This window comes from Porcisia hertigi, chromosome 33, assembly GCF_017918235.1.
Source record: "Porcisia hertigi strain C119 chromosome 33, whole genome shotgun sequence".
Taxonomy (NCBI): domain Eukaryota; phylum Euglenozoa; class Kinetoplastea; order Trypanosomatida; family Trypanosomatidae; genus Porcisia; species Porcisia hertigi.
In genome coordinates, this window is record NC_090592.1 from 1,089,674 (window position 1) to 1,103,812 (window position 14,139).

The 14,139-nt window shown below is 57.0% G+C and overlaps 4 protein-coding genes across 4 annotated transcripts; all 4 read left to right on the forward strand.

The window, feature by feature from the left end:
• Positions 1–303: 303 nt before the first annotated feature.
• Positions 304–3,618, forward strand: JKF63_02290 (uncharacterized protein; the record flags this gene model as incomplete). Its single annotated transcript, XM_067898330.1, has 1 exon — positions 304–3,618. The coding sequence occupies one exon, from the start codon at positions 304–306 to the stop codon at positions 3,616–3,618; it is 3,315 nt and encodes a 1,104-aa protein (XP_067754487.1).
• A 922-nt stretch (positions 3,619–4,540) lies between these two features.
• On the forward strand, positions 4,541–7,333 carry JKF63_02291 (uncharacterized protein; the record flags this gene model as incomplete). Its single annotated transcript, XM_067898331.1, has 1 exon — positions 4,541–7,333. One exon carries the CDS (start codon positions 4,541–4,543, stop codon positions 7,331–7,333), a length of 2,793 nt encoding a protein of 930 aa, XP_067754488.1.
• Positions 7,334–8,766: 1,433 nt separating this feature from the next.
• JKF63_02292 (uncharacterized protein) lies at positions 8,767–10,218 on the forward strand (the record flags this gene model as incomplete). Its single annotated transcript, XM_067898332.1, has 1 exon — positions 8,767–10,218. One exon carries the CDS (start codon positions 8,767–8,769, stop codon positions 10,216–10,218), a length of 1,452 nt encoding a protein of 483 aa, XP_067754489.1.
• Positions 10,219–11,234: 1,016 nt separating this feature from the next.
• Positions 11,235–12,713, forward strand: JKF63_02293 (uncharacterized protein; the record flags this gene model as incomplete). The annotated part of the gene is made up of 1 exon (XM_067898333.1): positions 11,235–12,713. The coding sequence occupies one exon, from the start codon at positions 11,235–11,237 to the stop codon at positions 12,711–12,713; it is 1,479 nt and encodes a 492-aa protein (XP_067754490.1).
• Between the last annotated feature and the right edge of the window lie 1,426 nt (positions 12,714–14,139).

Consider the following 14,139-nt stretch of genomic DNA (forward strand, 5'->3'; position numbering starts at 1 on the left):
AAAAAAAGGCATTGCGTGTGTGCCTATTGGTGTCTAGTTCATCTGCCGATATAAAAAAAAACATAACGTCCCTCTAACACAGACAGAGAGGTCATCATACTGGTTAAAGACACGTTCTCCTGCCCCCCTCTCTCCCCCTCTCCCCATATTCACGTCAAGTGTGTGGAGGGAGTGTGGCTGTGGCTCCCTTGAGAATTCACACATACCAGAGCGAGGCCGCGTACGGTCACTAGGGCCTCCCGTCCAGACTTTGGCTTTCTCTCCCAACCAAACCAGTCGGCCGACTGACTCTGAGCAAACGGAATGCGATCCAGTGGGCGTAAGCGCTGCCACAGCGGCTCCTGTTCACCCCCGCTTCAGGATGGCTACGCCCTCGACAACGACGGCAGGGGTGCACTGAGTATTGCATCCCCAGAGCAGTTCCCCGACCCCGCCCTTTTCGCGTCGTGTGGACTCCTCCGAAATCGACAGGCACACCGCTGTTACAGCGGTTTGGCCGGCACCCCTGCTGGGGACGCGTATGTCCTGCAGCAAAGCCTACCTCACCTTCAGACCATCCAGGATCTTCTGCGGCGCACCTCACTGGCTGAGATGCGTGATCGAGAGGTGGTGGAATACCTTATAGGGGCGGATAGGTGGCTGCGTGAGCTTAATCGTCCGTTAGTGGCGCTAGGCTCCAGTAGCAATAGCAGCGATACCTCGCTTTCTGCTAGGGGTCTTACAGCGAGCATGGAGGTCGATACGCTGATTAGCACGTACCGTAGCGCACTTTCAGAGCTGCGCCTTTTGGTGCTTGGCGTCCTCCACACAATGCCGTGGTGGCGCGTTGTGGAAACAGTGGCGGGGAATTCTGCGGGTGCGCCATTGCGCGGTCCTGGCGAGGCCAGCGCCAGTGGCGATGGTCATGCTGGCAGCGGACCGGGTTGTGCTGGGGCGCCAACCCGCCGGCCGAGAGGCTCAAACCGCTCCGTGACAGCGGCGCACGCCGTCGCACGTTGGCACGTACGTCTTCAAATCGCATTTGAGCGTGTGTGCCTGACCCTGATTGATCAGTCGCAACAAACGGTTCGCGGTGTTCTCGAGGTGCTGCTGAAACCGTGTCAACTGCGCTTACCTGTGCGCGACTGCGCACGTCGCTCCATCCCAAGCGACAGCGTTATTCGCGTCCTGAACGCGGTAGCAACGAAGTACAGCCCCAACTACGTTGTGGAGTTGCTAGAGGGTTGCTCCGCCGACTTCATGCCGAGGCGACGATGGGCGGAGCGGCGCCACCACGTGGCGTGCACCGCTGTCTTGCTTTACGTGGCACTTGAGGGTCAGACCCCAGCGTACCATCCGCACTTGGGCAACAGCCAAAGTCTGCAGCGCGCCGTGGAGTTGCTCAAGGCGCTGCGGCCCCGCTATGTGGAGGGTAGGGGAAGTGTAGGTGGCTTCCCGTCACTGCCGCCGCGCGCTACGTGCTCCTCTTCCCCGGCCATAGCGGGGGGCACGTCAGAAGAGAGCGGAACGGACGCTGGAGGATGGTCGTCTCCGACGTCGCCACAGCACGAGCGCCGCCACGCTTTGCTGTCGTCGATGCTGCCGAACACCGGCGTGTTGCCGTCTGGCTACGTGAGCGCGACCATTCTGGAGGGTGCGAGGGTGGGCGAGACGGCGCTGCTACAGCCGACGCTGCCACACCCATTCCCGTTTAGTGGCTCCTTGTCCTTGGTGGAGACCACCACGACTGCAAGCGACACAGAACTGAGCGACGCAGACGCGCGTGGGCGGGGCCGCGCCAGCTCAGGAGTGAACGGCGGCCTCGCGGCTGGACAAGGTAGACACTACACGAGGGTCTGCGGTGGTGGCGTAGGTGAAGGCAGTGACAGCTCTGCTGCGGCAGCAGCCGGCGTTGGGGGACGATCCGCTGCGGGTGTGGCTGGCCGACTCAGCGGTGAGGGCAGTAGCGCCGCCGTAGTCGTCCCCAGCTCAACCGGGGCATCCGGCACGCCGAGCTTCCTCGACGTCACGGTCGAGCACAATAACAAGCTGTTGTCGTACCGCAACGATATTGTTCGCATACTCCTGAACCGGCTGCTGGATGTGGAGGTGACGCTAGAGTTTCAGGATGGAGAAGATCAGCACACTGGGTGCTCCCGGCTCGGAGGCGTCTACGGGCTCGGCAACGGCGGCTCAACCTCCATGATGATCCCACAAGCGCGCCGCGCGTCGATCAACGGATCCCCGTATGGTTCTCCAGGGACCACTGGACTAGGTAGCCCCGCAGCTATATCGGCGCAGACATCGTCGTTTTCCGGCAGTGGCGGAAGCAGCGTGCTCAGGGCGTTTCCTTGCGACCCCATCACCGCTGCAGGCGCCGGTAGGGTACATCCGGGAACGGCAGCCTCTGCCTTCAGCAGTCCCGCACCCTTGTCTCCCGCTGCGCTTTCTCATCAGTGTACCGGCACGCTGGGCTGCAGCAGTGAGGCTGACCTGGCTGACTGGAATTCTGCCGCCCTTACGGGTGCGTCGCGCGCGTCCGCACCGCCCCTCGAGCGCCTCTTTAACACATTGTCGCAGCCTTATCTCCGCACTCTGCGGGACTGCGCAACGCTTGTGTACGGTCGCCTTGCCGATGATCTCCGTCGTCAGCAAGTGGCCGGCTCGTGCGGGAACGCGGATTGGTGGACGGACATGTTGTTCTTTTATCTTCACGTTGTGACGCGCGTGGAAAGGCCAGTATATCTACTCTACCTTGCCCCCAGCCTGTCGATGCTGGGAACTGAAGATGAGTCTATAGGGCTACTGCACAAGCTGATAACACTCGTCACGAAGGGCAGTATGCCCGTGGAGCAGCCACGCAGCAGTACTAGGAGCGCCACGGCCGCCTTTGGGCGGTCCGCGACCGCATTTTCTGGTGGCGCCTCGTCCTCGCTTCTCACAGCTGCCCCGGTGCAGCCGGTACGTCTGCGCATGGCGCCCCCAACTGGGGCCAGTAGGCGTTACGTTACAATGGAAGAGCGGCTGCGTGCTGCTCGGCACATCTTTCCTCTCTTCCGCTTCCTGAAGGGCCACATCGACGAAGCTAGCGGCGAGGGTGTGCGGCGCCGGTTGCTGAAGTGGACGGCGCAGGAGTTGCGCCGACTTCATGATAGTGGTGGTGGCCCCTTCGCCTCGTCCATGGGGAGCAGCGCCGGGTCAGATGGAGGTTTATACACGCACAGTCGGCTGCCTTTCTTCCGTGAAGCTCGACTAGCTCTCGTTACGTTCGCACACTGCGCGGCGATATCGGAGCTCATGGGAGTAGATGTCGCGCCGCAGCTCCGAGACAGCGACAAATCGGCTCGTGAATCGACTCGGTTTACCTCGAGCACTGCCAACGGGGATACATTTGATAGCATCGCAGCCGCTCTGGAGCCGCTCCTCAACCGATACACGCTGCAGAGCGAGCCACGAGCGGAGCAGGTGGCCGAAGAAGAAAACAAGGGGGACGGCACAGGTTTGACGACCCCGTCGAATCGAGGTGACATGGAACCGCTTCATAGCCGCAGGCGTATCGATCTCCGACAAATGGAGTTTGAAGGGCTACTTCAGCCAAACTTGATGGCGTACTGCCCCTGGCAAGCATGGCTGCGTTGATGTCGTTCTGCCGATCCCTTCGCACATCCTGTGGCCACGGGAGTCGTGAATTCAGCTGGGGGGGGGGGGAGGGGGCTGTGTGCCCCTCATTCCCTTTTCCCTCCCTCCTAAACTTTCCTTCTGTTTTAAATACCTCTTTGGTGTGTGCCTCTCAAGGGTGGGGGGGGGAGGTGTCGAATTCTTCATGTGCATCTTCACTAACACAAGCTGTGGCCAACGACTGGTCATAGTGACGGCATTTCTCTGTGAAGGTTAAAGAATACGCTCTCACATAAGAAGAAAAAATTGCGTACGCATTCCAGACATCCCAACAGCTGACACTTTTACCCCATCCCAGCCCACTCCCAGCCCGGACATCGATGTGGACGAGGAGGAACATGTAGGCAAGGACCCTGGAAAGATTTTGCCTCCACAGGAGACGAACAGGGGTGACATGGAGAGCTACATTGAACCGGGGCGCATGTGCTTCCTCTACTTCCCATCAGGTTACGTGTCTTCGCACTTCCATGTCAGCGCGCGCGTGGGGGAGGGGAGGGGGGGGGAGTTATTGCTGCTGTAGCCGTCCAATCTTTTTCTCGCTTATTTTTGGCGGCATTGAACACCAACTCTCGTCGTGGCATTGACTCCCTCGCCCCAGCAGCGCGGCTTTACCTGGTCTCAATGGGGGATGTCACAGTGCCATTCCGCTGCCTTACTTTTTCATTCACTCACTACTAGAAAAATCAACGCCCTCACCTTATCCTGCGCCGCATTTGTTACACCCGGCTGCACCACAGTCAGTGGCCGCATCATTTCATAAGCCTCGGCGCCCTCCGTCTTTTTTTTTTTTGACTCTCGTGGATTTGCCACTAGTTGGAACTCCTCCTCCTCGTGTTGATGCTCATACGCAGGGTGAATCGTTCCTGCATCGAATGACTACGCCATGCATCGCTTGGAAACCCTATCGAAGCATTTGCAGGACAACATCTATGTCCGCATAGAACGCCGCGGTGCGGTCGGGCTGATCCGCATGCTGGGATCGGCGCCACCGCGGTCGCAAGTAGGCGGTTGCGTTTTGTGCGCACCAATGCGAGGGCAGATTCTGCGGGCTCTCAAGGCGCTGGAAGCCGATACAGGCTGTGTCATTATTGTGCTGACCTCGACCAGCCACCGGTTCTTCTCCAGTGGCATCGATATCAGCAACTTCAAGGAGTGCTTAGTTTCCGACCCCACCGCGCACCCGCCCGTGCCGTCTCTGTCGGAGCTCACAGCCGCTGTGGCCAGGTGCCCCAAAGTGTGCATAGCAGCTATCCGAGGCCTGTGCTCCTCCTGGGGGCTCGAACTCGCCCTAGCGGCGGACTACCGCATCTGTGAAGTGAACGCAAGGTTCCGCTTCCCGGAGGTGCTGTTTGGGATTACCCCCAGCGGTGGCGGTGCGCAGCGGCTTGTCTGCCAGGTTGGAGTGCCACAAGCACTAAATATGCTGTGCTACGGTCGCCCATTGCACGCCAAGGAGGCTTATCAGATCGGCCTTATTGAGGCGCCAGCGTGCGGTGCCCTTCGCATGTGGACCGCATTGACCGATTTTATTCAGAGACATGTAATGGCGGGCACCACGTTGACACGCGGTGCAGAGGAGGAGGAGGCAAGGGCGGCAAAGGCGCTCGCCTTGAGCCGTCGTCGCACCTCCCCGGCCTACGCAGCAATCCCTTTCTTTAAACGCGGCTGGTGCGCATGGCTAGAGCACAAACTGCGGGAATCGGTGCCACGCGAGGTTCAGGCCCCGTACCGCGCGATAGAGGCCGTGAAACTGGCCGTCACACACAGCTGCCGTGACGGGGGGCTGACCGATCCTCCGAGTTCTTCTGGTGCCTGTGGCACGGACCCAGCAACAGCCTACGCAGCGGCAGAGAAGGCGTTGTTCGAGTCCTGCCTCCTCTTGTCTGAGGCGCAGGCATCGCAACATCTGCTGCGTGCGGCGCAGCGAACATCTATGACATGGGAGATGAGATCGATGGGGCAGCAGCGCCCGTCTCAAGGACAGTTCATCACGGATAATTCTAGTACAGCTGGGCCACACGCCGCACAGCCGACAGATGCGCCGGCCCCCGTGCACGCTCCTCGCACTGACGACGCAACGATGCCGCTAGGACTCAAGACGGTGGCTGTCATTGGCTCGGGTACTATGGGATCGTCGATCGCCCTTATGCTGCTCTGGCAAGCGGATATCGAAGTAATTCTGGTGGTCATGAATCCAGTGCGGCTACAAACCGCTCGCCAGACCATCGAAAAGTATCTGCGTGGCTGCGTTGAGGCACACCGGCTCTCAGTCCACCGCTGTGACGACATGCTGCGTCGTCTGCACGTAACGGGCAGCTGCATCGGGTCAGCTCCCTCTCCTCTTGTGGACGTGGATCTGGTCTTTGAGTGTGCGCCAGAGGTTCCAGGGGTTAAGGAGAACATCTTCGCGCAACTCGACTCTGTCTGCAAACCGTCCACGATCCTGGCCACAAGCTCGTCAGCCCAAGACGTGAATAAACTCGCAGCCGTGACGAGACGCCCGGGCCAGGTGCTTGGCATGCACTTTTTCCCCCCAGCGAATGAGTCCCCGCTGGTGGAAGTGATCCGGGGAACGGCGACAGAGGTCTGGGTCGTAGAGCGTATTATGCATCTCTTGTGCTTACTGGACAAGTACCCGATTGTCTCCATCAGCCGCCACGGCTACGTGGGGACACGGTTGCTGCTCGCAGCACTTTATCAAGCCTACGCAATGCTGGAGGACGGCTGCTTTCCTCTACAGATTGACAGCGCTCTGCGCAAGAGTTTTCACTTCACTCGTGGGATCTTTGAGCTGGAGGACATCATGGGACTTGACGTGATAGCCATGGCGCGTGCGTCCATGTCAGCGGCAGCAGCGCAGGACCACGCCAGCTCAACACCGCCACCTAAGCGGGTGAGCATTGGGCCAAGTGAGCCAGGCGCTGTTGAGCTGAGCAACGCGTGGTGGTTACCCAGTCGCGCTGTGTATGACATTCCCAACGGACTCATCGCAGCCGGCGCCATCGGCCGCAAGGCGGGCGAGGGGTGGTACACCTACGTGACCACGGAGGAGGCAACCCTGAAGCATCGCCTGCGGCACCCCATCGCATCCTGGGTGTGGACCAAATCCTCACCAAGACACGTGGGCGCCAAGAATGACGTTAGTGGTGAGTCTGGTGCAGGTGCTGCCAGCGGTGAGGACGGCACTCCTACGTCCTCCAACGCCACAACGGGATTAGCGGCAACAGCGTCGCGCCGTCGCTACCCGTTGCTCAGCCTTCAATCACTCATTATGCAGCACAGCTACTCCGTCGAGTACCGAACGATCGACTGCAGCAGGCACCGCCGTATCACCCGAAGACCATTCCGTGACGAGGAGATTTTCGAGCGGATTGTGCTCGCCATGGTGAACGAGGCAGCCAAGATCATGGCCGACGGTATCATCACTGACGCGGCTGACATTGACTGCATCTCTGTGTACGGCTTTGGTTTCCCTGCGTGGAAAGGCGGTCTATGCTACTACGCCGATAATGTGGCAGGAATCGACAAGATCGTACAACGGATGCAGGTATACCACCGTGCACTCGGCTCTGATGAGTTTCCCGCGCCGTGCGAGGCGTTGAAGAAGATGCAAACGAAGGGACTGACATTTTCCACCGTGTCCAGAAGCGTTTTTTCAAAAAGCGCGGGCGTATAGCAAGTGGGCGATGGGGTTTCACTCGGGAAAAAATAAAGGGCTGTGTCGAGAAGAGAGTGCACACTGAGCATGTGGCGCGTTGCGAGCCGCTCTCCCTTTTTTATTCCCTTCGCTCCATCTCCAGTGCAGAGCGAATACCTCTACAGGCGAGCGGGTGCATTACAGTGCATGTAGACCACCCTGCGAAGCTTTGGCAGAACCTACCTAGGGACGCTCTAGTCAGTGATGCCTGTGAATAATATCGATGCACGGTGAGGAGGAGATCAAATGCTGTGCGGTGTGTGTGTGTGTGTGTGTGTTTGGGGAGCGGGTGGTGGTCCTTTGATCTCCTTTGGTGTGTGTGTGTGTGTGTGCCTCTTACCTCGTGAAGACAGGGCGTAGAACAGAGGGGTATCGTGAAGTAAGTCTGCTGCCCATTTTTGTGGGGATGCCTAGCAGCCTCCGCCCCCTCCCCTCCCCCCAACAAACAGAGAAGAAAGTAATCCGATACACACTGTCACTTGGTGATTTCTTACTTACGAGTTCACAAATGAGAAGCAAATCAAAAAAATAAAATCATGGGCTTTTAAATAAAGATGAGAAAAAACAAACACAATAGGGCAGGAAATCCCAACAAAAGACTAATGTTGCATGTGTGACTCGCTTGAGTCACATGTACACACACAAGCGCGCGCGGGGAGACAGCGAATCAATATATATATATATATATATATGACAAGTGAACGTATTTCTTTCTATTCACAGACCTGTGGCCCACACACACGTAAAGGAACAGGTGAAAGCTGAGGAAGGGAGGGGTAGCGTGAAGCAAGTTCAAGCGAATGCGCGTCAGCCAACGATCCGTTTAACTGAGCTGGAGAGGCAGAAGAGGGAATCACCACGTGGGAGGGAAGTAATTCCTATTACCGTACTTCTCGATGACTAGGCTGAGCTGGGGATTACAGTCTTACCTCGAGTCTAAGGGCCGCAAAAGAGTGCGCCGTGCTGTTTTTTTTTTGCCGACTTTTTTCTTGAGATTGAACCTCTGTGCTCGAAAAATTGGAGGAGTTTGCCGGCATGCCACAAGCGATTGATGCACATTGAACAAAAGAACGCTCATAATGAATGATGCACTTTTGCGCTGCTCAACTCCACCACTATTCGCTTCTACATTCCTTTCTTTCCCTCTTACCCCCCCCCCAAAAAAAAAAAAACTCAATCCCGAGCCCGGCTTTTCCCACTCGCGAATTTTTTTTGTACTCTCCCTGGTCGCTCTCAGGTGTCAAGCTGTATGTGCGCTTCGGTGCCCCCCACCCTCTCCTTTCACTGAGTTCATCCCCGTCGCCCGCGCACGTTCTATCATACTCCAGACCCACAAGCACTCAAGGAGTCCTAATCAGGCGGCGGGGGGCAACCGGTGATCTTTCCTCGACCATACACGGGAATCAAAAGCCATGCTTGCGGCGAGTCGCCTTGTCCGGGGCGTGGCCGAAACAGTCATACGTGAGAGCTTCACCATCTCGCGTCTAACGAGCGGCCTCCGAGTCATTACGTGCGAAGATGGAAACGGCATCACGGGTATGGGGCTCTTCTCGCTGAACGGCCCCAAATTCGAGGAGGAGGACAGCTTTGGTGCAGCAGCAGTGATGGAATCGCTACCGCTGCGCAGTAACAAGTGCATGACGACAGAAAGTATTAGTCAAGCACTGGGCATCTTTGGCAACGCGTATAAAGTCACCAACAACCGGGAGGCCATGTCCGTGATGCTCATGATGCCGCGCTACCATCAGAAAGAGGCACTTGATGTGCTTAACGGCATGTGGCTGCATCCTACCGAGGACGCTGACGAGTTCGCCGTCGCGAAGGCCCAGACGCTGCATCGCAGCTCTCTTATGAGCCGAGACGCGACGAGCATGCTGTTTGAACTTGTTCATAAAGCCGGCTGGAGTGGGCGCGGACTCGGCAATCCGCTCTCACCGACCGAGCAGCAATTGGAATCGCTGACACTGGAGAAGTTTCACGCCTTTCACCGCCGCTACACGACGCCGGAGCGGACAGTACTCGCGGCGACGGGCGTGGCAGATCACAAGGCGTTTGTGCAGGAGGCTGAGGCGCGACTACAGTTCCCAGAGCCAATTACAACCCCAGACCTGTCGTGTAGAGCAGGGGCAGCGAGCCAGGCAGCTGGTGCCACGTCCCCAGTGCACCCATACACGGGTGGCTGCGATTACGTCCAGAACACGACAGCGCCAGAGTCGATGAACAAGTTTCAGGAGAAAAACCTGAGTCACATGGCTCTCTTTTTCAAGGCAATTCCAATGGCCCATCCCGACTACTTCACGTACTCGGTGATTCAGACGCTGCTGGGGGGCGGCACCTCGTTCAGCTCCGGCGGGCCTGGCAAGGGCATGCAAACAAAGCTTTTTCGCGAGGTACTGAACCGAGAGCCGAACCTGCATGGCATGGAGTGCATTACGGCTTGGTACAGCGATGGTGGGTTGATTGGACTCTACGGCTCCGCACCCCACGAGCACGTCCAAAACCTGCTCAAGATTATGGTTTACCAATCTGCGTCCATTAGCCAGCGGATCACTCCGGTCCACCTGGAAATGGCTAAGAACCAGCTAAGCTCGCAGCTTATCCTACTGGGTGAGGGCCGCGAGCAGCTGCTGAATGATATGGGGTTTAATCTCCTCGTGCACGACTACACCATTACACCACAGGAGACGATCAAGGGCAGTGCGCAGGTGACCATGGAGGGTCTCCACCACGTGTGCTCGTCTCTCATTGAACATCCCGTTACGTTTGCTGTCTATGGTGAGACGAAAGGGATGCCAGAGTACAAGCAGCTCGTCGACGCCCTCAAGCGGTCGTACACATCCTTGAACAAGAGCGCGCCGGCGTGAAAGAGAATACACAGACGCAAGAAATAGAGAAAGGAAAAGCGAGAGGGATGTTGTCGTGGAGGCGCACTTGGCGTAGGGGAGACTGACGAAGTCGCCGTCCCCTGTAGGATTCCTTGACCATGTCTCACGGTTATTCCGGAGGTTTCCGTGGGGTGCGTAATCGTCATCTAACATCTCCCCCCCCCTTTCTTCACTCCCTTCTGGTGCCTCGGTGGCTTGTCATTCTGTTTGCAGAGAAGAGGTGATCGGGAAAAGGGGAAGGGGGGAGGACCGATTTTTAGCGGACACACGGTCCTCCTTTCTCGGTTCCCCCCCCCTCCTCCTCTTCCACGTTGATGACGCGCATGTTCACGGCCTCTGCGTGTGCGTGTGTGTGTGTGTGTGTGTGTGTGTGTGACCGTTTGTGCACATATTCTCTGCGCATGTGACGAGATGCGCTTAAGCACGAGCTAATGTGCAATTGCACAAAAATGAACAACCCTAATAGGGGCAGAAGGTCTCGTAGTTGGTCTAGGCCTGCGGCAAGAACGCTTCAAAGGGACGAGGATGTGGGGTGATATCAGTAACGCCGATCCCGTCTTGGTAGTATTGAGTACCTGATTGTTGCTCTCATCTAGCGCACATGGGTCTAATCGTGTGACAATGTCTCTCTCTGTGTGTGTGTGTGTGTGTATCTATTAGGTATGGCCACACGCCTACCCCACATCCCACCACCACCACCACCACGACCACCACCACGACCCCCGTTTCTGTTCCGCACCTCTACTACACGTAGTGCTCATGTGTAACTATATACACATATATACATATATATTTATATTTATTGGTTTCAAACCCGCACGTCTTTGGGGGGCTCAAAATCTCCCCTAAACTCGGGAGAAAAAGAAAAACAACAACAAAAACGTTTTGACACACCGACACACACACATTCAAAGAAAAAAGAGTCTGCCACGGGACTCTAGCACAAAAGCGAGGGAATCTGCAGGGGTGCTGTGACGTCATTGCCGTTTTGCAGAATGACTCTCCTTTCTTCGGTGCTAGTAAATGAGACGATCGTAGAGGCTGTTCGGGTCGCCCTCGAGAGGTTTACCGCCGAGGGACATCAGCTCATGCGAGCAACTAGTGATGCCAACATGCCTGTCGAACAAGAAAGCGTGATACGAAGGGCTATTCTTGCGGGTTTGCAGGACTTTTGTGCAGCGGTGCAGCAGAAAATTCCCGCCATGGCAGCAATGGAAAGCACCAAAGGGTATCACAGCGATCCAGACTCGCACTTAGCAAACGAAATGGCTGTAAGAACACCGCCTACCCTGGCTGCAGCTTTCGCAAGACTAGCTCGGAATGCATCGGCGACGCAAGAGCTGGTGCAGCAAGTGTTCTCCATTATTGTATCCCATTTGCGAAACAGCGAAGACCGGCGGGAAGGCCATATCGAATCGCCTCCCTCCATCGTTCTCTATGCGGCAACTCCGGAGGTGACTGAGGTTGTGGAGGCCGCCGCTGCTGCGCAACCCATCGCCTTAGCGGATAATTTTATGCCAAACATCGCTGCACTGCCAATGACACCAGAAACAATCGTCGCGCACCTGAGATCTTTTTCGCCCGCGCAGTGGGTGTGGCTGTCGGCAGCACTCTTATTGGGCTACCTTCTTGTCCGCTTCATCGTTGGCCGCCTATTGGGCTTTTGCTGCGTTGGGAGTCGGCGGCGTCCGCGGATGACCACCGTGCTGATTGGCTTGCCTAACAGCGGTAAGACCGCTCTGTTCGCACAACTCGTGCACCACCAGCAGCTTCTTGAGACACGAACAAGTATGTGTCCGAACACAGGTTACATGTTCGCAGCGGCGCAGCGTGGCCGCTCTAAATCTTCCATGGGAATCAAGGTTGTAGACTGTCCTGGGCATCCGCGACTCTACGAGGGGATGCTGGAAGCCGTCAACGAAGCTGCAAACGTTGTGGTCGTCATCGATTCTGTAACCGTACACGACCCCCAAGAAGGCGGCGTCGCTGCACTGGCGGAGCTCCTCACCAACGTTTTGCAGACACCTGAGTTTTACGGGGTTCGCCGACTACTCTTTGCGTGCACGAAGCGCGACGAAGTAATCAGCTATGCTTCTAAGGCGGTGTGCAGGCTCCTGGAGGCGGCCATGGTTGTCTCTATCGAGTCGCGCCAAAACGCTGTAGGGCGCGTAGAAAGTGTGCGCGACGTCAATAACAAGACAATCATCAGCACTGGAAAGTCCAGCGGGGGCAGCCGCGGTGGTAATCGTCGTTTTGTCCTTTCTGTGGATTACTGCGACAGTGACCGCACGTTTGGAGAGGCGGCTTCCGGCCATGACCGTCTGACTGGGTCAGCCGGGGCGAGAGCGAAGAGCTTCTCCTTTCAGCAGTTGGGCATTCCGGTGGACTTTGTCGATGTGAGCAGCCGACCGAACACTGCGGTGCATTCGTACTCAACCGCTCCCATCAAGCAATTCCTTCAGGGGCACGTCTAGCAAAGCCGCTGTTCGGTATTCGAAAAAAGGGCGATCAATTGCAATGTGGATCACGAAGTGAGGTGGGGAATCGAGTTCAATGAAGCCTTGAATGACGAACAATCTGTCTCCGCTCTCTGGTACTCGGGTCTTTGCTGTTGTGCGCTACATGCGGAGGCGGAGGAGGGGGGGGGAGGGCGGGGCGGGTTCAATCAAGTGTGTTGGCTTTGTGTTGTACGCCCGTTTAGGCGCAAAAAGAGACTTTTAGGGTCTTCATTTTTGGGAGTGAGGGGAATCCGTTTGTGCCGTTATAGTCGTCCCCCCCCTCCCCCAAAAAACAGGCAAAAAACAATACACACACGCACTTTTACTCCGAATGACGAACTACTTATGGTGGCGGCAGGCTCAGATGACACAGCACGGGTGCGGCGGTGCATGGTGAACACGCTTGCGTCGCCTGTAAGGTGAACAAGGTCTCCAGCTGGTTCGAACGCGTCTCGCCCCGGGTCTGGCTGTCTGTTGGGGGAGAGGTGCCTGCGCCACCTCGGAGAGGAGGGGGTGGTGATTGTCGCAGAGATGGGGCTCTGATGACTGACTGGGGATGTCTGTGTCGCGTTTTCGACAACCGCGTCACACCTCGTGATGTGCCTTTGAGCAGGTCTGCCGGTGAAAGCGAGGGGGGGGTTGAGAGTGGGAGGGAAGTCTTTTCTGGACAGTTGCCCATATGCTATGTTGCCTGCCGTTTTTTTTTTTAAGTAATCGGACGCCCTACTGGGCTGCGTGCTCCGCTCAGCAGAGATGCCACGACCTCTTGAGCTGTTTTCGATCGCGTCGGTTCCGTTCTAGTGGGGACTACAAGGTGGGGTGAGGGAGAACGATGAAGCCAAGGGAGATGCGTGGGGGGGGGGGGGGGGCGGCGGCTGGTGGGAAAGTCACACGGAGATGAGCGTATCTTTGAGTGTGTGCATATGCACGGGGGAATGCACAGAAACAGCCAATCCTTAATGGCGGTGCACGGCTGCCTCTGTTGCCCAAAGAAAAGGAAACAACCATTAGGGTTTGGATCCTAAGATTCGAGCCCACCCACCCTGTGGGCTTCTATGACTACCCCGAGCCCTTTGTTTACCTTGTGCTGTTACCGACACTGTACAGTGGCAGTGATCATAGCGTTGCGTCTTTTTTTTTTTCGCTCGGGCTACCGGGCGGACTCACCGAAGTGAAGATGCAAAAAAAGGATCTGGCGAGTTCGTCGTTTTTCTGCCTCCATCAGCGAAGAAGAGGAACTCAACTATGACACCCATTAGCAACCGGCCACCGCGCTCCTCCTCTGCGGCAGGGCGGAGGGTGGGGACATCCCGTTCATCCTCTATGCGAATCGCTTCCTCTTGCCTTTCATTGTTGGTTGGTCTCTATGAGTGCTCTGTCCGGGCTACATCTGCATCCTTCG